This window comes from Amia ocellicauda, chromosome 20 (assembly GCF_036373705.1).
Source record: "Amia ocellicauda isolate fAmiCal2 chromosome 20, fAmiCal2.hap1, whole genome shotgun sequence".
In the NCBI taxonomy this organism is placed as follows: domain Eukaryota; kingdom Metazoa; phylum Chordata; class Actinopteri; order Amiiformes; family Amiidae; genus Amia; species Amia ocellicauda.
In genome coordinates this window covers 8,507,097-8,532,889 of record NC_089869.1, presented here as the reverse complement: position 1 = coordinate 8,532,889, position 25,793 = coordinate 8,507,097, and the positions used below count along the sequence as shown (strand labels likewise).

The window sequence follows — 25,793 nt, the reverse complement described above, 5'->3', positions numbered from 1 at the left end:
CTGGGTATAGACCACGCATATTCACCATCGCCACCGACAGACAACACAAAACATTAAGACAATTTTGACATACACCAAAATCACTCACAACCGTACAACAGGGTGTGATGAACATGCTGCATCTACCAACAAACTGATTTATTTCTTTGTGCTGTAAGTTCCAGAAAACAAAAACTATCCAGATTCACCAATAATTAAATATACAGTATAGCAGGCTAAATAGAGATAATCAGATGCTTTTACCGCTCAAAACAAAGCGTACTTAGTCACTACATGGGATTTTGAAAAACAGGACTTTTTGCTTTTAATCATGGTTTTCAAGTAGGCATGTCTGCACTTCACAAAAATAGCACTTTGAAACAAAAGGGTGCCAATTACTGTCAAATATGTGACCTAAACACACAGGCTTTGGGAAAGTTAGCACTAGCATTATTTTTCATTTTTGCCATTTCCAGGTGACATCTTTTCATTTAAAGCTGATATTCAGCAAACACTTAGGCCCAAAACACAATATTCAGTCAATCCCTTAGTGGAAAACTTGTAGACACTAAAGCACCAAGGAGTGGTGTAGCCGTTTTCAAGGGCGACAATTTAAGATGACAATAATGGGTTTTTCCCTGAGCACGTCGCTGTGCTGCTCAACTATTTTAAAATTGCACAATGGATTTGGGGGAAAAGGGACATGTTTTTAAAACGAGGCAACCACTACCCAAATAGCCAAGGAAAAATAATATATTTTTTAATGGCAGCCTAAGGTCATGTTCATTTCAGAGCAGTTTCAGAACTGACACCAAGGTTCACTGTGAGGAGGTTATCACAGAATGGTTGTATTATCTGAAAACGAAGCCTAAATGGCTTGCACTGACTGGAACCCAATGACATGTAATAACTAATATCATATTGAAATGCAGGGGGCCAAAAACATACCTGAGGGGCTTTGTGGGCTTATATTAAATAGGGAGCTACAACTGGTGCATTGATATTGCTGTATAAGAGGTTATCATTTAGCACACACAGCCTCCCAAAGCTTTTTAGTCAGTGCCCTGTACCTGCTTTACAATTTGGTATGCGTGTGCAGTTTCACTAGCTGGTATAGGGGAACATGCCAGCTAGACTTGATCAGAAATCTCCAGGCATAGATTTCACATTAGTAATTAAGTGATCATAATGGATGTGCTTTCCTAAATCAGTCTATGATATTCTCTACGGTGCCTACATGACATGTTTCATTCTATATTTTCCATTCATGGCACGAAAGCATTCCTTAAATATTCTGACTACAAAGAGGAACTGTATGTTGTGGTTTTCTATATTCATGCAACAGCACCGCAAAATGAAGATTTGTCAATATTATACCCTACTAAACTGAGCCAGAAAATCGTGATTTATTCTGATAGCCCTCTGAGGGCTTGCATGGAGTGCCAGGCCTACTTTTACAAAAGTTTCATAGCATTTAGAGAGTGAAGCCAAAGAGCTTTCTGTAGCATAATAGAAAATAGGAAGATCCAACAAGCCAACGAGAAATGAATATCAAAAATGACATCTGCATTTCAGTGCAATGAATTAGTGAAACCCAAACCAAATGTCATTAAGTAAATAATTAAAAACTACAACATCAAAAAATTGGTTGAATTCAGTTGCCCAGGGTATTGATTTTCATATTCAAACTTCAACCTCAAATAGTCTGAGGTACTAAAATGAAAAAGAATTGTGTTGCAAAATAACTTAATCAATCCGCTGAGTAAAAAGCAGCTGCCATGTGTGCTTTATGAAGCTTAGCAGTTAAACACCTCACAATCCATGCTGAGATATCTCCAGAGAACACAGTTACCTGGAAGAACTAATCAAACAAAACCAACTCATCCTCATACTCTGCTCTTTCCGACACATTACTCATGGGTGTCGGGCAGCAGACGAAATGAACCAGACTTTTGTCAGAAGAGCCTCGCTGATGTGTTCGCACAGCTCTTACCACACATATCCCCTTACCCACCTGCGGGCCCCCACACACACACACACCATGAAAACTGGCATCCAACCCTCGTCAGAGGCAGAAATGGTGACATATAAACATGCCGTGATCTCTCAATTACAGTGTGCTCCCTTTACTTTGGCTACTTAAAAAAAAAAAAAAATGTATCCTGACATTTTCTAAATGTCAAGGAAGACTTTATAGCCATCAGAGAAAATCTTTGCTTTCACAGTGAATTACGGCATTGTAGCATTAAAACACCGAGCACAACAACCTCGAGCTTTCAGAGGGAAGCTTAATGACTTTGTGAACATATGCAGGTGTCATTAAGGTTAATGTTGCTTTACACTTTGATGTGAGCCAGGCAGATGGATGGTCATCTGATCTGAAGCTTGGCACTACTAAAGGGGCAATGCCCTTGTCAGCTGTCAGGAAATGGAGTCTTTCCAGTTTACACATGATTAATGCTTGCCTTTAGCCAAAAGACCCATTTTCTGTTTTATACCAAAGCCTCCTCTTCCCTTTCAAATGAACCACTATATCTTTGGAAGGTATCTAAGTACAATATTTAATATTTTAATCTGAATGTCATTCACTTGCTACATGTGTGGACACTTTCTGTAAGCAGTGGTAACTTGATTTCTGGTATTTGTTTTTAATAATGGATTAATTTAAATATGGGTGATTCATTACTTGGTGAACACCTTAAAAAAATATATTGATCAGCGTAACAACAAAAGAAGGACATGAAACTGACAAACTATCGAAGCAGTAACTTACTTTTTTAGTGTGCTGGTGCTTTGATCTACACACACGGTAAACTGCAATGGCACTGGCTGACATCGGCAAACCTCTGTCGCCATGGAAACCATTACACGAGGCACATGGAAGTTCAGCGATGTCAAAAAAGGCATAACAAAAGGAAACAAAGCCGAAAAGACTAAAAATAATACTAACAAACAACCCAGCAATAATGTTAACATCATAAAGTGTGCCATTTTGTTATATAAGCGTTTGTTGAATGGTTCTCCATTAGCTGCATTTGTAATACTAAAGCTTTCAACAGAACCTGCAGCATTAAGGAGGACATTAAATCAATGGAAATGCACCTTCTGCTGTAATCTAACTAACAATAGGCACACAGTGGGCCAGGACATCAAAAAGGAAGGTAGACAATAGGAATAAAGAATATACTAAAGCACTACTAATTTCTATAACTGTAGGATTATAATAAAGCAAGTTGTGTAGATCATTTATAGAATGTATGTGGGGGGGGGGGGGGGGGAGGACAAAAAAGACTTAATGTTTTATTCATAAAGATGGGAAAACCGTTGCAATCAGTATAACTTCCCGAAGCAGAAAAAGTCTGGTTTCAAGATATTCTGTGACATGAGAATTAGAAAACTTTATAAAAGTATGTAGAGGAGCAATTATACAATACTAATAAATCTGTGCATTGTACCATAACGGCAACCTGTAATTGTCAATGGTTTTCGGTATGAACTCCAAAGTTAAAATAAAAGTCAGCCATTATATGAACATGTGTGAGAATGACACGATATATTCACACCATGCCAACTTATTTCCAGAAGATGTAGGTGGGTTTAAAATGAGAGAGTGCCTACAGTGAATACCAGAGTAAACTGCACATAAAAGCTGTTCGGTAAGGGACTGCTTCCTGAGCCACCATATTCATCTGAGTTAATTAATATCCCCTCTGTGCTGTGTTTTGAATAATGATGTGTGTTTTAATGATTATACATTGCATACCACTGAGATTGTGCACCTGACATCTTGATAGACAGAAACCTTTTGAAAAGACCTGGATGAATATGAAAATGAATAAGGCATACTGCACTTCAGTTTAATTATGTATTAACAATACTTTTGTACTCCAAAACGCAAAAAGTGTTAGTCACTAGCATGCAAAACAATGAAAAAGTGAGAGGGAAAGAACCCTACCAAAACAACAATGCCTTCCAAAAACAAAACACTGGTCTGCTATTGAACATGGAGCTAAAGTTAATAATAGATGAAAACACTGCAAAATAAAAATAAATCGAAACATATGACATTCATTTTCAAGAAAGAAAACACTTCTTTGGTGTTGAATAACAACTGAAACCTTCCAGCGTTTGTTGTTTCTTGCATTGGCTGAAAGATAAGTGGCATCTGCATAATCCAGCCAACTCCATCAGACTTGTGAGCCCAAATGATATACCTGGCAGTCATAACCCACTGGGCATGGGTGTAATTTGGGTGAAAGAAATTAGGCTTGCGTCACAAACTAAAATGCTCTGCCCCTCTTATACAGACCCCCAAATGTTCAGTGAAGACTCTTGCAAAATCAAGCTCTGAAAGCAATTAGATTTCCCAACTTGAGAAAATTAAAAGCAAAGAATAAGGGAAGGAGTTTGGAGAAACATGTTTGGAGAAGAAGAACAAGGAGAAAGAGGTAAACCATAAGCAATCTCCACCCAACGGCCAAGGACAGGGAAGAAGCATTGTTCTAATTACTTTTTAAACTGTGACCTTCAATCAGGAAATCCCATCCACAGGAGTTTGAGCAAAATCAAATTGTGTTTAAGGGGACATACTTCCAAAGGCAGCAAAGATTGGAGTCGCTGACCTCTTGAGAGTCTTTCAAGATAAATACATCCTGTGGCTACTGGAAAATTTGATTTATTTCTCCAATCTCTGGCCCTTCAGACTGAGAAACAAATATGATATACATTTTTTCAGTATAAAAACTATGTACTTGCATGATAACCTAACTATAAAATAATAGTGCCTAATTCCCTTACAAATAATCAAGTATGAATTATGTCCAGATGGATCTGTTTTGGAACCCTTGGATAAGAACATCCAAAATTAAAAGATTGTTTTTGTTGCTTTCCATTGGGGAGATGTAACTCATGAGATACAAATGTTTACTACTCCGTGGATTTCGAAATATTGAGGCAATATCAGGTTCCACTGTAAATCAAAAGCATGATTCAGCCGCAAGCTTCACCAGCCGCAGACTGGCACTATACTACACGTCATCTTTGCCACTATGATGAGCACAAAGTTTAGTTAAAGACGCACATTTACAGCTCGGGCACCACAAGCCACGCTCTGTGACTTGACAGCCCCCGATGCAGAATATTCAAATCCTTCAATCCCATGCAGGGAGCAAAATTACGTTACTGTGGCTTTTATTCTGTTAGTGCTTGTCAGCCTCAAAACAGTATCTCCCAGATCACCGAGTACTTTCCAGCAATAATATCCAAGACAGACATGGTGCCTGATACAATTGCAAGACTGTATACATTATAATAAAATTAGACTAAAAGAAAGCACTCTAGTACACATTTCATGTCTCAAATGAAATTCCTGCTTAAAAGTTTTGAATTTGAAACTGCCAGCAAAAGAAAATATTTAATCTTTTTTATGGTTTCAAAGGTATTGTAATAAAGAGCATCCAGCACAAAATCTTGGAAAAGCTAATATTTTGATTGAAAACGTGCCTTATGGCAAGAGATGGTTCTGTCCTACTGGAACTGACTTGATGAAATGCCCATGGCTTTGGAATTAGAGAGCTTTTTTAAACCAGACAAGCAGGGCAATGTTTCAAGAAATACCATATCACGTGTTTACTCCTGGATGAAATTCAGTGTATGAAAAAAGAAGAATCTGTCATCTTGGGAATACTTTTAAGCACATAACCTGGTCATGAAACATACCATGGTGTTGTCCGTTTTTGTTTAAAACTTGATTTTGGAGGTTTCGAAGATCACAAATGCAGCCCAAATGCAAACTGCAATACTTTAGATACTAAAGGACCGCTTAGCCACCAATTTCACAACCTTGAAATCTAAAGAGCATTATAACAACAATTGCCAAAACCATTTATTTCACATCAGAAAGTGTGTTTATGTAGCCAATCTCTTTCATTATTAGCACACATGTTTTCTGAATAAATTAATCCAGTCCAGGATAATTGTACCCCTGTAGAGACATTATAAAAATAAAAAATAAACCTGGACAGCCATCAATTTTGTATCAGTGTTGATCTGTGCTTTGCCCCCCCGCTGTCTCCATAGCCAATAGAGGAAATACCAACTCTTTGTGTTCACTCTGCTGTTATGATTATTTATGGTGTTTAGTAGCAGTACAAAATATTTCCAGTGGTATTAAACAATCCTGTATATCCTTATCAATAAAAAATTATATATAATTTATCATTTATGAAAAACTGTATTTTAGGAGCTTCTAGCTCATATCTTATAAAGGTTTATTGATAATTTATAAATGGAATGAATGGTTCCTAACTGTTTTATAAATGATTTACCCTTCATTTATTAATGACACTGTAATACACTCACCTAAAGGATTATTAGGAACACCATACTAATACTGTGTTTGACCCCCTTGCGCCTTCAGAACTGCCTTAATTCTACGTGGCATTGATTCAACAAGGTGCTGAAAGCATTCTTTAGAAATGTTGGCCCATATTGATAGGATAGCTTCTTGCAGTTGATGGAGATTTGTGGGATGCACATCCAGGGCACGAAGCTCCCGTTCCACCACATCCCAAAGATGCTCTATTGGGTTGAGATCTGGTGACTGTGGGGGCCAGTTTAGTACAGTGAACTCATTGTCATGTTCAAGAAACCAATTTGAAATGATTCGACCTTTGTGACATGGTGCTTATCCTGCTGGAAGTAGCCATCAGAGGATGGGTACATGGTGGTCATAAAGGGATGGACATGGTCAGAAACAATGCTCAGGTAGGCCGTGGCATTTAAACGATGCCCAATTGGCACTAAGGGGCCTAAAGTGTGCCAAGAAAACATCCCCCACACCATTACACCACCACCACCAGCCTGCACAGTGGTAACAAGGCATGATGGATCCATGTTCTCATTCTGTTTATGCCAAATTCTGACTCTACCATCTGAATGTCTCAACAGAAATCGAGACTCATCAGACCAGGCAACATTTTTCCAGTCTTCAACTGTCCAATTTTGGTGAGCTTGTGCAAATTGTAGCCTCTTTTTCCTATTTGTAGTGGAGATGAGTGGTACCCGGTGGGGTCTTCTGCTGTTGTAGCCCATCCGCCTCAAGGTTGTACGTGTTGTGGCTTCACAAATGCTTTGCTCCAAACCTCGGTTGTAACGAGTGGTTATTTCAGTCAAAGTTGCTCTTCTATCAGCTTGAATCAGTCGGCCCATTCTCCTCTGACCTCTAGCATCAACAAGGCATTTTCGCCCACAGGACTGCCGCATACTGGATGTTTTTCCCTTTTCACACCATTCTTTGTAAACCCTAGAAATGGTTGTGCGTGAAAATCCCAGTAACTGAGCAGATTGTGAAATACTCAGAGCGGCCCGTCTGGCACCAACAACCATGCCACGCTCAAAATTGCTTAAATCACCTTTCTTTCCCATTCAGACATTCAGTTTGGAGTTCAGGAGATTGTCTTGACCAGGACCACACCCCTAAATGCATTGAAGCAACTGCCATGTGATTGGTTGGTTAGATAATTGCATTAATGAGAAATTGAACAGGTGTTCCTAATAATCCTTTAGGTGAGTGTATATCCCCTTTCAGTGTTTGCTGTGGTTTGATTTTGCATTGTGAATAGCAATATGAAAACAAAAAACATCCTAACCCTTTCCACACTGGATCATATTTACAGAAATCTCTAAATTAAATGCAATCATGATTTTTATTGGATTGCATTCCCATGAGCACTGCTGGTGTAGAGTATCGCCTTGTTTCCATGTCCTGAGCTTGCCTTGCCCAGGAATACAATCTACAGCAGTGTTTGTGGAGATGTGTGCAGATTAGTGTTGTACAGTGAGTCACCAGCGATGTGAGCGTGAAAGTGGTTTTGAGGGGCCGTAATCTCGGAGGGGGCGGGCAACCCTTTAACAGCAGTTCGTATTCCAGTCCATCAACCACTCATGGCACCAGAGTGGGCGACGGCTCAGCTGGCACTGCCTGCCTGTGGTTTCCTGTGCCACTTCGCTGGAAAGACCCGGTGCAGTGGGGTAGTTTTCGATTACATACAAAATACCAGGAGGGGGGATTCTAATGTTCTAGAAGAGAGGTTTTCAATCATCTTTGCATGCTGTACCCCTGTTGTTTTAATGAATAACATAAGTGACCCTTCATGATGTTTTACAGCATTCTCGGCACCTTAGAAAACCAGAGTGTGTCGATTAACACCACGCTGTTTCACACTACTGTAAATATGTAGGACAAGGGGAAGGAGGCTAGACAGAAGGCCGGAGTAGATGTACTTACGCGAACAGTCTCCCGTCTGCCACTCCAGGCACTGGCCGTAGGGGAAGGAGATGACGTAGGCATTGGAGTCCACACAACGCTTGGTGCTGCCACACCACATGCACTCCATGGCCTGGCTGGTGCAGTTGTCGCAGCTGGTGCGCAGGGAGCAGGGCGTCTTGCAGGGCCGGGCATTCTGATTGGGGCTGACTGTGGGGGCAGGAGCAAGACAAGTGACATTGTGTTCACTGTCGCTCCAACACGGCACGACTTCAAAATCTCTTTCAGGCAGTGGAAAGCAGGAGAGAGACAAGGGGGAGGTGGCAGCAGTAGTACAATTGCAAAGTGATAACGGGGAAAGTAACTAACTAAAGGCCTACTGGCAGGCTCACAGCAGCTTGAATTAAATGTGTCAGTCACTGGGAGAATGAAAGAGTGGCTGCTAACATGGATAGATCCAGCATGGGAAGCTCTCAAAGCTGTGGTGCCAGGAAATTTCTACTGACTAGGCAGTGGGTAAATCAAGGGTTTAGCACAGGGGCTTCAAATGCAGATCCTGAAGGTCTGCAGTGTCAGCTGGCTTCTTCCCCACGCCTCACAACCAAACTCTGCATTTCTTGAGCTGATCTCATTAGCTGATTAACTGGATGAATGTAAAACGTCTCGCAAGGTAGCAAAAGGTTTTCATTGACACTGCAGCTCGAAAACACAGAATATTTCTAGCCACCAGCTGTTGGAAGACCTTGAACGAATCTTAATCAGATTGAAAGGACAACATAACAGAAGTAAGCCGAACTGGAACAGAGAAATCATAAAGGCACTGCAGCCCTCCAGGAACTGAGCTGAGACCCTGGAGATTGAGGGCTGGCTATGAAGCACAAGGAAGGTACACCTGTTTAAAGGGCATGAACAGTTAAGGTTTGAATTATGCAAAAAAATAATGTAGCCCTAGAAAATGCTATGACCTAGATTTGGGTTTGAGAATGTCAGTTGAACTACCGGTGTTCTGGAACTTTACAACGAAATCTAAGCAACATGAATTCTATCCTTTTTAGTGTTTTCAACTTTGATACCATAGCTCATAAAAAATGCAAAAGAAAAGCCTTCAACATTGTCAATTGATAAAGGCATCCAAGAAGGCATTACAAGGTCAATCGGCATCAACTCATCTCTTAAAGAAACACTTAAACCCAGCACTCAACCTCATATAGGCCAAACAGCATCCTCAAGAAACACAGCTGGCGTAAGCACATTTATCCAGTGGTATTCATGTAAAATTGAATTATACACACATACAGGCAGCCCCCCATTACCCACAATCCTATTCACAACCTGATCTGTGACATTGAAGGAAAGGAGGAGGAAAAAAAGTCATGAGAGATGTGTAACCACCTGCTAGACACAAACGAAGAGAGAGTAAAAGGTTGTCGGAATAACATTAAAAAAAAAAAAAAATGAAATGGGGGGTGGGGTGGTGGAGTTGAGCATGGCGTGTGTCCATTACTGCACATGCCAGAGAAGGCACGGATCACTGGTTCTCAGAAATGAAAAAGGTTGAATACACACTCGGAGCGTTCCCCACTTCCACATCTCCAGACACATATTCATTTTCTTTTTATTTCCTAATGCAAAAGTCAAGATGAGATGTTAACTGACCTCTTTTGAATTGGATTTTAACAATGGCCTTGTAAAAATGAGGATCATTATGTTTTGATGTTGGAGCAGAAATCTCACATGCGTTAATTAATTCACGGGAATCTATTATACAAATTAACAACTGGCAATTTAAACAGGCAACTGTATGCCAGAGGGTCACTGTGTCTTTGGCTTTTCATTACCTGAGATCTCAACTACTGAATTAAACCTACTTATTGGCTTATCTGGGACAAGTTAACCTTTCCCACTGTCTGAAGATGTTGATAGTTCAGAGAGGCTTAGAAAACCTGCTGGATTATATGACCCTCCCAGAACATAGTGTATCCCAGTGGTAAGTGAAGTCTTACCAACTGGCTTTTCACAGATCAGGCCATCCGCCATGGCCATAGCAGTGCAGGGGTTGGCTTTGAGGCCCACCATATCCGCCTCTGTCCGCTCCAGGAACGCGCAGAAGCCCGAGTCGTTGGGCTCTCCGGGCAGCCACTGCAGGGTGGTGTTGGTGAAGGGGGACATGTCCTCCCACCCCCAGTAGGAGATGTTGATCTTGCGCAGGCCCACCCAGGGAGAGATCTTCTGTCAGGAAGGGGCACAAAAATCAAGAGTCATTGCTTAAAATATCTTCACCCGAGGACCTGATCGGGTGCTCACATTGCAATCCACATTTCCTTTACAAGAAACCTTTTTTCCCCCCTGTCTCTTCCCTTTGCACTTTCTAACATACATTGAGATATATTTAGGTAAGAAAGAAGAACAATGTGATACTGGAGAGACATGTTGCACCCAAACATCCACACAGTTTACATGTTTAAAAATGGCACTGAACAAGGCAGTGACCAGAGGGAGAATATAAAAAATGACAACACTGAACACTCAGTAGCTGGCGATGAAAAGAACATCACTGTCTGGGAAATCAAAGAATAACTGCAAAACGAACAGCAGCCCTAGTGAAGTCTCAGATCACACCTCACTATCAGCTCTGTCCGGTACAGACAGTGCACCCCCTAGAGGATTCAAATCTAATATCTAACTTAAACATCAGGACCTGCTGGGATAAATTATAAACTCTTACGTCTGTTTTCTGCAGGGCATTTTTGGGGGACTTTTGATACAAGAAAAGCATTTAACTTCAATGTCATAGATGTTCTGTGGTTTTGTTTCTGTGTGCCGTTTTATCAGGTTGAGTCTCACGCTTCAAGACTCTTGAAACAACGTGATCTAGCTTCATGATATAGGGACGGTCTCAATACCCCCATTCTTATGAAACCTTCAGATTTAATTAATCACGGTTCCGCAGTTGGTCAGAAAATCATTCTGGTTCATAAACGATAAAATAAAATCCACCTTTACACGGGGTAGCAACAGCAACTTTGGGCTTTAATCTACTCACTTTACTCCAAACTCCAAACCACACGAAGATTATCGAACGTCTACATAGAATTTAAAAATCGCTCTTAGTATTCTGGCCACAGCACACGCATGCAAACACACACACAGAGCAGGGCCCAGCCCAACAGACACTTGAATTAAAATCCAAACTCTGCACGGATTCATACTGTGAGCCAGGGGCCTCCACAGCGAGCATCTGAAACTTATTTCCCCCCAAACCCTTTTCCTCCTCAAACCTTTTTTCCCCCTCAATCCAAGCATCGCCTTATGGTTTTAAACCCGATATCACAATTTGCAGCTGCAGTGTCTAACATTGCTCGGCTCGGCAAAGCCTTGCTGGAGCAGCACACACGGTCCATTTAAAGGAATTCTCAGCCCCTGAAATTCTCGTGATTAGAATTTCAGATGAAAAGACAGGCAATGGGAGATCAAGCGGAATTTCTTTAAGCCCATGTGGCAGCAGATGATAGTACAATCAGAGTGACTTAAAAAGAAAACGGGAGAGAGGAACGGCAGATGGAAGTGCAGGAAAAAACCTGTCTGCTTCAACGAGTTAGAAGGCCGAAGTACATTGCAATGCTATTCTCTATTAAATCTTTACATTATTCCACAATTATTTAATTATCACTTAAGGCAAGGCAGCCCAAAGCATCATGACACTGAAGCTAAAGCAACTAAACCCAGAAGGTACATCTCTGTACCTTACAGGCCTGTGGAATAGTTGAGATTTCAATTCGGCAGTGAGCACAGGGGAATTTTAAGATGCGCACAACTGCCAATATGCAGGTTTTTAGTACTAGACCAGTGTTTTTGCTTTCAAGATGTTTCTTCCTTTGACCTAAAAGAAACCTAGCACCAAGTATTGGGTTTTTAAACAATTAACTTATTGTAGAATTAGAATTAGGGCTTTAACTTTAATACAGGAAATGAACCTAGTCCCTAGGTTTCCCTACTTTCTACTCAATACATTGAATAAGTAGTATCTTAGTAATTTAAACGGTGTGTGGACTATACATTTCAGATCTCTGACACCAAGAAACCATTACAAGAATAAATTAATGAACGGCCCCATATCCCCTCAAAATGCAGAATTGAGAATATTTGTGCGTCTTGGGAGATACCAAAACTGTTATTCATTATAAGGAGCAATCTTTGAAAACTTGTTTGGCACTGGGAGCAGAGGTTCTAAAAATACTCTGAGAAAACAATAAGGGAGAATCTCGGGGATTGTGCTGAAAGATGGCCATGGAACATTAAAAAGAATTAGTGTCACACCAGACCCACACACAGTCTAATCTACATCCCACAACTTCGGTTTATTTCTTTCGTCGACTTATTCATCGGGAAACCTAAATAAAGTACAAATCCCATTGTCTACATTTAGAAAAATGGCACCTAGCCTGAAGCTAATGTCCTCGTACAACCACACACTTTGAGAAACACTCAGCTTTTCAGCTAAAAAAAGAAAGCGTGTAACGTTTAAACTGTTCTAAAAACACAGGTTTCTCCTTTTCAATGAAATTAGAATAAGACAGTCTGATCTCTGTGACAACAACAGATAAAAATAAAGTGATGAATAGGGTAGTATTTAAACAACAATAAGGTTTCAATGATTGCAAAGGAAAACTAAATTACTACAGGACAATTTTTGCACATCTCAAACTAAAAACAACTTTCGACGTTTCTTGGAAGTGTGTTTGGGGGAAAGGAGAGCATAGTTTATTCAGATAATCCTTGCATTAGTAAAATATCACAATTAATGAAGGTCCCATGTTTAACATTGATAATAAGATCTACAGAAACATAACAGGAGCCCTGACAGATGGTAATCTGGTGACACCAGGCAAATTGTGGGGTAAACAGACAGACAGTCAGCTTTTTACCTGGACAGTGTACTTCTGTAGCTCATCCAGAACGAAATCCACCTCTTTGGAAGTGGTGAGCGAGGCCAGGTTGCCACTGAGGTTCTTGCAGTAGTGCTTGGCGTTGTCGTAGCTCTCGCGGCTGGAGTTGATGCGTAGGCAGGCCTCCCCGACGTGGTTCCAACCTTCCCCGCAGAGGTGAGCTGAGAAGAGGTGAGAGATCAGGTCACACCTCCAGCTCTCCCTCACATGCTGTGCATCACGACTTCTGACGGAAGGACACGGTGCCCTCTGCCGTTCTCACACCAGTCAATTTACCAGCGAAATGTGGCGCTGCCCGCTTTCAATTCGTCCCCTTAGCAAACATACCAGCATTGAGAAGACCCTAATTCCCAAGGAATTCCAGCCAGACTGACTTGAAGTGAATCTAAGTGTGTAGTGTTGTAGCCCCATTTATATGTGAAACTATATGCATAATCCAAGCAAATCCTTTAAAATCACAATCTAGAAAAGCATACACACTTCTACAGCCTAGTACACAACTAGTACTCATTAATGCAACACATTCAAAAAAACTGTGTAATGTTATCACCACCTGAATAACATGTAAAGTTCACTTAAAACTTTGTGATATAAATAAAGTTAAAAAAAATGATAAAACACATTTTAGGATGTAAATACAGCCATAAGGGAAGTCTGAGACACAACAACTAAAAGAACGGAAAATAATTACAAAATATGTGCGGTGCGCTTATCTAGCTGTCACAGCATTTGAGTGTTTTCAGGTCTCAAAATATTTTGAGAAAGGCTTTTCCTGTTCTCTGATGGTGACAGTTCAGCATATAAAAGCCCAACTCAGCTGCCGGAGATTTATTCGAGAAACTTGACAAATCGCTGTAACAATTTAAGGAAATAAACATCTACAGCTTCTTCACAGGAACCTCCATTCTTTCACGGCGGCAGCCACTGTGCCACCTCTGACCACCGCCAGTGAAATGAGGTGAAAAGGGACACAGAGGAGAACAAACAAAGATGGAGAAAAACACCCTTTTACTCCCTGTCGACTCCTAACCTTTCCATTTAATTACTAGGGAAACCAATCCAAAAAGCAATCAACACAGCGTTGTTTTTGTTATTATCGTTGTTCGTTTTCACGCCCACTTTTTTTTTTTCTAGTATTTATACTCAGTGTACACAGACGCATGGTTTCCACTCTGTGGTGTGGCATGTTTACCTTTCTAGAGACCCTTAGAGACGTCCGTTTTCTATGTGAAATCAGATCTTTTTCGCAAGCTTTTGGGGGTAAACGGGAACAAGCATTCGGTGTGGAACATGACTAGGCGGGGATGTTATACAGCTCAACAGGCAGCAGTAAAAACTGTCATTCGATACTATATCAGGGACTCAGAGGATAATAAACACAGTTGATTAGACTAATTCAGTGTATTTGCTTAACATTTCCATCACTTCCACCCATCTCAACTTTCAGGGTTTAATTTGTAAATCAGCCGAGTCTTTTTTTTATATATACAGCTCTAGAAAAAATTAAGAGACCACTGCAAAATGATCAGTTTCTCTGGTTTTACTATTTATAGGTATGTGTTTGGGTAAAATTAACATTTTTGTTTTTATTCTATAAACTACTGACAACATTTCTCGCAAATTCCAAATATAAATATTGTCATTTAGAGCATTTATTTGCAGAAAATGACAACTGGTCAAAATCACGAAAACGATGCAGTGTTGTCAGATCTCGAATAATGCAAAGAAAATAAGTTCATATTAATTTTTTAACACAAAACTAATGTTTTAACTTAGGAAGAGTTCAGAAATCAACATTTGGTGGAATAACCCTGATTTTCAATCACAGCTTTCATGCGTCTTGGCATGCTCTCCACCAGTCTTTCACATTGATGTTGGGCAAATATATGTGACTCCTGGCGCAAACATTCAAGCAGCTTGGCTTTGTTTGATGGCTTGTGAACATCCATCTTCCTCTTGACCAGATTCCAGAGGTTTTCAATGGGGTTCAGGTCTGGAGATTGGGCTGGCCATGACAGGGTCTTGATCTGGTGGTCCTCCATCCACACCTTGATTGACCTGGCTGTGTGCCATAAAGCATTGTCCTGCTGGAAAAACCAATCCTCAGAGTTGGGGAACATTGTCAGAGCAGAAGGAAGTTTTCTTCCAGGACAACCTTGTACGTGGCTTGGCTCATGCGTCCTTCACAAAGACCCCCAGATCATCTCCGATCCCCCACCAAATTTGGCGAGTGCGAGACACTGTGGCTTGTAGGCCTCTCCAGGTCTCCGTCTAACCATTAGATGACCAGGTGTTTGGTAAAGCTGAAAATTGGACTCAGAGAAGATGACCTTACTTCAGTCCTCTACGGTCCAATCCTTATGGTCTTTTGCAAACCTCAGCCTGGCTCTTCTTTGCTTCTCATTGATGAAGGGCTTATTTGTAGCTTTGTATAACTTCAGCCCTGCCCCCTGGAGCCTGTTGAGAACCGTCCTCCCCGTGCACCTCATCCCAGCTGCTGTTTGCCATGATAATCTAGATATGTTGTATTAACTTGAAAAATACTTTTCTTCAGGCTGTGCTGACAAGATTAGGCCTAAATCTGAGGCATACTTGATGTCATCCTACAGTTGTTGAGTGACATTCGAATGAGTTGGCCCTCTGCCGGTCTGTAGCTTTGTTGTCCCCAATGTCTGCTGCTTGACCTTGTTCTTATGAACCGGCGTCTTTGAAATTTTAAGGATGGAAGCAACCTGACACTCACTGTATCCCTCTGCCAGTAAAGCCAGAATTGAACCCTTCTTTTCCTCAATCAAAACTTTCCTTTTCAACTCTTTTGGCCTGGTCAATAGTTATTTTTTGAGGTACTACTAGCACTGTTTTTGCCTTCCAGCTGGTCTTATTGCAGGAGGATAGTGATGACCACAGCAGTGGTTTTTATACTTTTCCTTGTTAAATAAGATTTGGTTCAGGTGATCACCTAATCAGTAGAATGAGGTGCCTGTGTTGGAATTCAACAGACACTGGAATGGAATGGCTGCCATACATGCAGAGTTGCTGATTTAAGAATCATTTGCAGTGGTCTCAATTTTTTCCAGAGGTGTATATACTATATCTATCTATATCTATAATCTATATACTATATCTATCTATATCTATATCTATATCTATATCTATATCTATATATATATATCAAGAAAACAATTATAATTGCCCTACTTCCTGCTCGTATTTTGAAATAAGGTTTTTTTGGTAGACAGGCTTCTTTGTAGAGCTTCAAAGATCACATACTGGGGTGCCCATGAGTGAAGTTACTTTGATCATTCAATAATGCATCAAACACCAACATTATTTCTTCTGGCGAATGAAATGGGTGAAATTGCTGGCATCGGACTTTAAGTGAATTTGACAAAGCATTGCGAAAGTTGTACACCTTACCTAGCAAAATATTTCACACACAAAAAGGACAACGACAACATCACTCAGGTCAATGCAAACCTGCAGCTGGGTGACATAAAAGGCACCAAATGTGTAAAATGATTGTGGGGAGACAGTGTAAGTATGACTACATTAATGAGCTAGGGTTTCCAATAGCTGCTTCACTGGGGGAGTATCTTCGTGTCTTGCTATTTGGCCTATGGAAGTTCATTTGACTTCCTCTAAGCCAATTAGTTCCATGTTATATCATATAGCGGCATACAGAACAACGTGCAAATGTAGGACTCTCCCCCCCCAGGATGTGTGGAAAGTCATCAATTGTTCGGACGCAGCGCGGCCCTCTTACCGGGGAGAGCGTGACACTCCTGCTGCTGCTGGTCCCACTGGCAGTTCAGGTTTAAAGAGCAGCCTTTGCAGTTGCTCAGCTTGCTGCAGATCTGCTCGTTCCTCACGTGGCACTTTGTGTAATTCTTCACAGACTGCAAAACAAGAAAGCGGAAAAGGGCAGGTTATACAAGATGTTGGACATAGTGGTGTGCAGAAACGCACCTAAAGGAAAATCTTGAGGAGGAGGAGGTTGTTGCTGTGGGCTGTCCCGAATAAAAACACTGCATGGTTCCTCCCCCCGTAAAACTTTCTCTCCCCTCTCCTGCCTTCAGCACATCTCTGCTCACGCTCTATAGGGAAGCTTTGTGTGCCAGTACAGCCATTCTACAGCAGTTTGGTGAGGATGATAAAAACATAGACCTGCAGGTCTGAATACAGACCACCTGCCAGAAGATCCAATGGGAACCGTTTTCAAAGCAGGTAATTAAAATACTAATTAAACTCAGTTTTAATCACAGGGTACCTGAGAAAATAAAGCTTGCCCATGTTCCAGTTCTTAATGAATTCCAGTGGGTGAGTTAGCCTCCTAAGAGCTAGCAAATAAACAAACCTTACCTGACAATTCCCAGTCAGAAAAGAATCCAAACAAATATGAAGGCTTCCTAAATTCCTGCTTGGCTCACTAGGCAAACGCATTCAATGTTCACAACTAGATTAATCTATGAGGTGAACAATATGAGAAAACAGTTCATCTAAAATGTGAAAAAAGGGTCATTTAAAAGGTGTGAAAACAGGAAATTTAGATATGTTGTAATAACTTGAAAAACACTTTTATCCAGGCTGTGTTGACAAGATTAGGCCTAAATCGGAGGCATACTGAACGATAATTTCACTTAAGATAACAGATTATCAAAATAAAAAGACTGCTTTAGTGGATGTTAGTCTTAATTCAGGATTGCAATCTATTGATTTTAATGTCATAGGGGGAGCACCATGAATGATCCAAATTACCATCAAAAGAAGCTCAATTATTTTGCCTGGGGACTGACTCAGAATACAGAATAAATAAAAGCATGACTTGCAATTTCAGCAAATGGAGCGTGTATAAAACCTTGCAACTTTCCCCAAGCAGAATGAATGACTACAAGTCTACTTGAACAGACACACATTTTCAGCCAGAGATCCAACCCTGGCAACGCTTCCACAGTGCGCAGATGTGATTCAGTCCTTTTTAAAGACTCCTTTCTGTGAACTGAGCCCAGTAAATCCAGAGAGGTTCCAAACAGTTTTTAATGTCTTGGAGCCAGCGGAGACGGTGGGCTGGGGGGGGGACAAGGTAGCAGAAATGTACACATGTAGGAGCCAAAGTAGGCCCTGGGGTACTGGGAGGGTTGAAAGTAAATTAAAAAGTGCTCCTTACCCTGTCTGTGATAACTAGCTCTAGCAAGGGTCAGGGACTAAATCATTGCTTGCAGATTTCCTGCAGCTTGCCCTGGCTACCTGCCTGGCCTAGAGCAAAGAGCAGAGCAGCATGGAGGAGAGTCTAATTGCTGGTTAACAGATGAATTACGAGCCGTTCTGTTGGCAAAAGACCCGGAGGTCCTTCTCCACACCCTCGCACTCACCACAGTGCAGTTGCTGGATGCCGAAATGCATTTCTTGTCTTCGCACCACTGGCACCCATTGGTGTTTGCGGTACAACTGGCACAGTCAGTGTATCGGTAACATCTGTCATCTGCAGCAGCTGTGGGAGGAAAAACAAAAGAAAACAAAACCATCATAAAAAAAGAGAGAGAGAGAGAGAGAGAGAGAGAGAGAGGCGGAGGACCAAACAAGGAAAAGATGTATACCTTTGGAAATCTGAAATGCTACCAAGTGAACAGACTGTGACCCTATCTCTGCCCAACATAAGGCCCGAGAACACAGCATATGGCACATCATCAACATATCAGTACAGCGTTGGCATAATTGCACTCTGGTCTCAGGCCACATCTTTATTTCCCAGCTCACATTTCCATTCCTTATCTTTGATGTCAAACAAATCAAAATGTGCTCTCAAATGCCAAGAGTATTATTTATCTCTGCAAATGCAACAACAACAACACAAATTGCACCCAAGTTCAACAGCCGTTTTCAGCAGAGATCGTCCTCATTCCTTTCACTCAATCAATCAAACATTGGACGCCCTGTGTGGGTAAAATCAGCCTTGTCAACAGCCACTCAAGCCACACATTTCTATTACAGTTTTATGACCTTTTTTGCTTTTTAAACCAACCGCATTAAAAAAAAAAAAGGCAACTGCTATTTTACCTGCTGAAAAGAGATCACCAAACCAAACAGACCCCATCTCAAACCCCTTGAAAAGACCTTTCACTGAAGGATATTAGCACACACTAATATTCTCTCCGGGGGTAAAGACACTGCTACACGCCACAAAGGGAGGACAAAAGAGTTCTGCACTTTCCCAAAAACATATTAAAATGCCTTTATTAAGCCCACAATCCCAAGCAGCGATGACAAAGGGTTCATTTTGCACAAGTCAAAATTCACCACCGTTTCTTTTGTTTGTTTCAGCTGAAGACCTTTTTCGACGGCAGCCAAATGCATTTCAAAAGGCCTTCCATTAACGTCGGCACAATCGACTACAGGGGAGACCGCAGTCCCATGTCAATCATTTTATTGGTGGGTTAATGAATGTGGAGGAATCTATTCCTGTGACTCACCTCCACCCCTGTTGAACACGTATGTGTGCAGTTACATATTTTGAACAACGCTTGGGAAAAGCAGCATTCACAAACGCGACTGGAATTTGGAGGTATTCAACTCCCACTCTCAGTGTGGCTTTCCAGATAGCATTTTTCTGCCTGTTCTCCAACTAGACCTAAGCATTTCTGAATGTACAACTTTTTTTTTTTCAGTACTCCCTTTATAATCAATTTCCATTTTCTAAATCCCAAGCAAACTGGGACTTCATTTTAAAGCTTTTCTGCTTTTAAACATACAAAAGCTTTATAAAATATTCAGTGGTTTAAATCTATTTCTTCCCTATTTACTTCTAATGAACAAACATCAAAGCCAGGCATTACATAGAATTAAAGTGTTCAAGTTCCCCTGCAGAGTTCTTTCTATTTAATAATTAACCAGCTTCTCTAAACTGATTCATGGCTCCAGAATTACAGTGTACTTCATAATGCAAGTCGCAATGATTAGCAAAGTAAAACAAAAACAAACAAAAAAGGCCCAATTCTCTTCAGAGATGCTTTTTTTTTTTAACACACAACCATTCCTTTTGTTTGTATGCAACCCTGCAGTTTTTGACAGTAGCCATTAAAATCTCAGCAGCCAGCAATTCTGTATCCTACAGGGAAGTGGCCCCTTAGGTTTACAAGAGAAAAAAAAATGAAAAAATGGTTTAACTGGGACACAATATATCCTAGAGGTGTGCATGCACAAAAAAACAAAATAATAACATACACAAAGGATTATGTAAATGGCACGTACAAAATTGATAATGCAGCAATTTTTTATACTTCTGTAATTGTTGCTTTAAGTACAACAAGTCTTATGGACAAAAAAAAGTGAACCTTCACTATTTAGCAATCGAAATTCAAACAAACAAGGTAAAAGATAAATGAGCACGTCTCAGTACAGTTGAATTTGCTTATAATTCCTGGAATCGTACAGGAATTATTACACACAGTCTGTGTCAAAGATCGAGCTTTATGCAAATCTCATAATCTAACGCTGTTTGCCCTGTAGCTGATTTGCTGATTTGCAAAATGTTTAAGTCTTGTGCCGAGATACTTCACTCGTTTGTTGTGTTAACTTAAGCTCAAATCTACAGCTGCGCCTGCCTCGGGGGGCCAAAAGACCGACACTTTTTGGAAAGCAGGAACGTAGCTTGATGCTCAGGCTGTCAGCCCCTAGGAAGTGAACCACCAAATAGGTACAACGAGCATCTAGAAGAAAATGTTACCGCCCCCCTTATGGTCACTTACTGGTTTTGTCGGGGCACTGGGCATCGGGGATGCTGCCATTGATGTGGCTGGGGTCCCAGGAGGCGCAGTGGTCTTTCTTCCACAGACAGCGGATGCCTGGTCCCGCCCCGAGACACGGGCCCTCTGCTTTGAAGGCCTCACAGTTGGGAGGTTTGTAGACCAGAATGTCGTTCAGGAGAATGCTGGAGAAGCCCCCAAAAACATACATGGACCTGTGGGAGAACACAACAGTGGTCAGCCCCAATCAAGAACAGTATTACCTTTTGCAGTATTACAAAATGAGCTTTTATGAGCTTCTGAAATCCAGACTTACTATCCATTTATGACTGACATTTAGGTTATGATACTTCTGTCACCTAATATCAGGACCTTTTATATCAATTGGTCTCAGGAAATCAGGGAAAAACAGGCATAAATAAGATATGGGATGATATGATATAACTGTCAGAGCAGCAAAAAACCACCACTGTTAATTAAGAAACTTTATAATTTAAATACGATAGATGCATCTGCGGCTCTATAAAGAAAATAGAAATATCCATTTACAGCTTGATCAATTTTACACAATGCCTTTCTAGCGCCTCTGTACACACTGAATATTTCATGCACCACCCCCATCAGTCAATCCAATTATCTTTAATTGTATCTTTCTGCTTAAATACACTTGTGACGGCATCAAAATGTCAGGCCTCGACTTTAGCTCGAGAAGGCAGATACTCTGCACACACCGAAACACCTAATCAGAAATCGACTCTGGCGCAATAAACACAATGAAGGGTTCTTCCTACTCGTCGTAAAGGTAAACTATTGCTAAGAAATGTGACATTAAATACATAAAACCTGTTACACTTAACCATTCCAATAAAACTGCTGATAAAAAAAAACATGTAAATGTATGAACTCGTAGAAGACATGACCCGAGAGTAAATCGTTGTTACTAGGACAGAAGACAGATCTTGGGAAGTGACGCAAAAACATTCACAGCTGACAGCTTCTAGAGAGGATGGAGTAGCAGTGTTTCTAGCCAATTTACTTTCTCAAGAGGACCCTACATTAACGCTCTCAACAGAAGAGAAGGGAGAGACGCTTAAAAACTTACCCATTACTGACGACCGCTGAGTGCCCAAAGCGGTTAACATCCCGGTGCAAATTGGGTTTGGGCAGAACTTTCCATTCATCACAAGCTGTTAGGAGAAAGCAAGGATTGGAGGTCCAGTTATTTCATTAGAAGTTAGAGATAAACAAGATGGAACGGCCTGCAGAACAAGTGAGTGCTTTAGTGAAAAACATGACCATTGGGTACTGTAGCTTCATTACAGCCACACTATCTTCCCCAAGCTGTGATTAATCGGATGCTACTCACTTAATACTAGAACAATTTTAAAAGACAAAAAGTTGAGGAATTATAGCCTGTCACCTCCCACATACGCACATTATTTTGGGTGTATCAATGTACTTAAAAATAAAAAAAACCTTCGCCAGCTTTAAGAAAATTGACATCCACATTAAACACAGACAAGGAAGAAGGATATGTATTTTGGCCGAGTCAAATTCGGAATTCAGTTTACATGCATTATGAGAGGCCATGCCTATTAGACATCTCTGGTAATAGCTGCTCCCTTGATATCCGCAGTAGCAGCAGGGCCGTGAGCTGAGCGATGTCAGAGTCGCTAATGTTATTTGTCAAAGTGGCAGGTCCTTTCAGAAGAGAACAGAAACAAGTTACCAATAGCCTTTTCCCTTATCTTTTCACGCCTTCTCGATACCACTGGAAAATGGCACACTGTGCGACTACAGCAGATGAATATGTTGCGGCCAGCGGGAGTCCCCACGCCGGCCCTTTCACCAAAAGTTGTAATCCCCGCCTGTCTGAAAATGTCCCGGAGCTTTGCTAATTTATCTAGCTCCATAGAGAAAGCAGTAACGGTCTAATATGGTTGCTGGTAAAAGGTTACAACTAATTCAGTTGGCTCTCTGCAATATATCTTGCTTGATTAATAGAAATGGCAAATCAGAGGTTCGACTCCAGTTTTGGATTTAATTCAAATTCGAAATTCAAAGTCCCTCCTTAAATTAAAAAGAGGGAAAAAAAAATAAAAGAGGAAATACAATCTAAAACTCATTTCCGATGCTGTTTTTCCTGCACAACACATATTTGTTGTGCACTCAAACTCCCAGTGACTACAAGAACACTTTGACGCAACCTTTTGAGTTTGTCTTTGAGGAAATCAGATTAAACCAGTACTATATGGCCTACAAATCAAATGCCACCAATATGAAATGACTGATATGAAAATGAACTGGCCAACCGAGTCCCACCGAATGAACTTTTTCCATAGTCTGTTGAGCCATTGGTAAGGTTCAATTTCTTTTTAAGTCAAATGGACAGCACATGTATTACTATGGAAAAGGTGCATTACACAGACAGAAAGTAGATAGTACTATAAGACCCCTGAGGCCTGTATAAGGCCAGCATGATATATACAAATTTAAAAAAGAACACAACCAAACCCCATCTCCGATAAAGTGTGCTTAAAATAAAAGCAAAACACCGAAAGCATTTAGCGGCACTACAACTATCAACATTGATATTAATTGCAAACACCACGTCGCCTGCAAAGTGCGGGAGGTGATTAGTGTGCATTGTGTTTACAGAACAGAACAGACTATGGATTCGACTGCGGCCATGAAAGAGTAATAAACAAATAATTGCTGCAACAGTCCAGACGAGAGGGATGCCTTTATGACTTAAGTGCTTGAAATATCATAAAATTTTAAATCCACTGCAGCTGCTATTATAAATTCGCTGCTGGACATCGTGCCCATAATGCGTTTTTAATTGTGTTTTTTTAAGGGAGTACTTTGGTGTGTTCAACACACACATGCTAGACATCTAGAACTATGGTTTAAATACAATGCAAAAACTCTTCAATTATTAAATTAGTTATTTAAATGCATAGAGGAACTCAAGCAGCTTAGATCAGCCAAACTGCACTTCAGTTCATATTTTAGTTTAGTTTACAGGGTGACTAAAAGTGATTTGAGTTTACATCAGACATTCTAACAAAAATTAATGAAAATGTTACTGCAATAATATTTACTTTACATTCCACAATGTTTATTTTTTTATTTTTATTTATTTTTAAACAGGTGGTGGAAACAGATGGAGGTCAAATGGCAGTACAATTAGACTGCATCCTACAAAATATGTATCTTGGGAATCTTAAATCCAATTACACAAGCGTTAGAACACTAACTGGCCCTTAGTGACTGTATAGCAATCAATACATGTAGGTGGTGTTAATGAGCAGAGGCTTAGGTGTAAACTTGTGTTAAGTGTCTGTTGTGCAGTTTTATTTTAATTGGTAATGAACTTTGTGCGTTTGTTTTGTGTTTGTTTACAAATAGGATTAAAAAGTCAGACAAATTTACAACAATATATTTTAAAACATTAGAGCACATCCAATGCTAAAGAAATAACAAAATAAAGATTTGGAGGTAGTGTTGATATACATGGATGGAAAAAATTAACACTTGTGTTTCAACAGACAAATGGAGAACGGCTGGTTACCAAGTTTAATACACTTTAGGTCCTTATAGATCTAGTCTTTATATATCTATAAACAAAGTAACAAAACATGCTAATTTGCTTTTCCAATCACAATGCATGCCATAGTTATATACATCTCATTATGATGTTTCAACAATCAACAGAAATCTCCACTAAATACACAAATAAATATACAAATAAATCAATAAAGGTATTAGCAGTTAAGTACTGGAAACTCCCATTATGACATGGAATCCTTACAACAGAAGTACAATGCTCGAGGTAGAACTTTCCAAGTGTAGACGTTCCGTTTACTTAACTCTCTATGGAAACTGAAGAATCTTCATGTACGATCAGAAAAATATTTGCCATTGACGTCACATTCAGCTTTGAAGAACAACTCATTTCTAACCATACAAACTATAATTGAAAAATGGACCGTGATAGACAGCAACTTCAAGAAAGTCTTGATCGGTCACAGCAGAACTTCTTCATTAAACCAGGTAAGGGCGCTAGTACCACTATAAACAAACTAATATGAAAATAGTCCAACATGTAATTTGTCTTCTTAGATTTAGACTTGTGATTCAGGCTATAGGCTTTATTAATTACTCAAATATACACATGAATTATGCTTCGTTTAAAATGTAACTATTTTAAACAAAAAGAAAAATACATGCAGCAATGATAGACAATGTAAAGCACAATCAAACTAATTACATTATTTGAGAAAAGTAAACAGAACACATTCATAAACACAAAAAAGTAAAAACTGTAAAATACAGGAAATGTCAGGGGGGAATTTAGCATACTTATTTTAGAATTTGAATAATTTAAATGGTGACATTTACTGTGAAGTGGTGGATCCCTGTTTACAACACTGTTTCCCTTCTCATTTACAAAGACTACAAATCTCCCCAGAGTGGAGATAGGACCCAGTTTCCCCCGTTTTCACCCCTTTGACCCTCCCGTCAACCTGCGGGTTCCCTCCCCTCCCTTCACCTTTCATGACCCCAAGGAGTTGTTCATTAAGTATGCCTACGTCCCCTCTGTTCCTCACTTCACCCCACCTCGCGGTAGGCCTGCTCTCCAAGAAAATGGATCCGGTGACCAAACCTTGAGTGCACCAGTTGAGGCCGACCCAGCCTGTCATGACCGCAAAACCACACCAGCACTGACTGAAGATTCAGTTTCTGGCAACCAAACACCAGCTGGCCTGAATCAATACTGGGCCAGTGGTAACCACTCCCAGGGATCGGTGGATGAGCCTGCCTCTTGTCAACAAAACCTCACTGAAATAAATCAAGGAC

The 25,793-nt window shown here is 40.4% G+C and overlaps 1 protein-coding gene across 2 annotated transcripts in view; it reads right to left on the bottom strand.

The window, feature by feature from the left end:
* Positions 1-25,793, bottom strand: part of atrnl1b (attractin-like 1b) — a 300,343-nt gene that overhangs the window by 191,956 nt on the left and 82,594 nt on the right. Inside the window, exons 12-18 of one of the 2 annotated variants that reach the window (XM_066693672.1) lie at positions 22,033-22,117; positions 20,934-21,145; positions 18,561-18,679; positions 16,955-17,087; positions 13,171-13,352; positions 10,249-10,474; positions 8,267-8,455 (exon numbers count right to left, since the gene is read on the bottom strand). In XM_066693672.1, coding sequence (XP_066549769.1) covers positions 8,267-8,455; positions 10,249-10,474; positions 13,171-13,352; positions 16,955-17,087; positions 18,561-18,679; positions 20,934-21,145; positions 22,033-22,117 — 1,146 coding nt within the window. The remainder of the gene's footprint in view (positions 1-8,266; positions 8,456-10,248; positions 10,475-13,170; positions 13,353-16,954; positions 17,088-18,560; positions 18,680-20,933; positions 21,146-22,032; positions 22,118-25,793) is intronic. The other variant, XM_066693673.1, reaches the window with a different exon arrangement.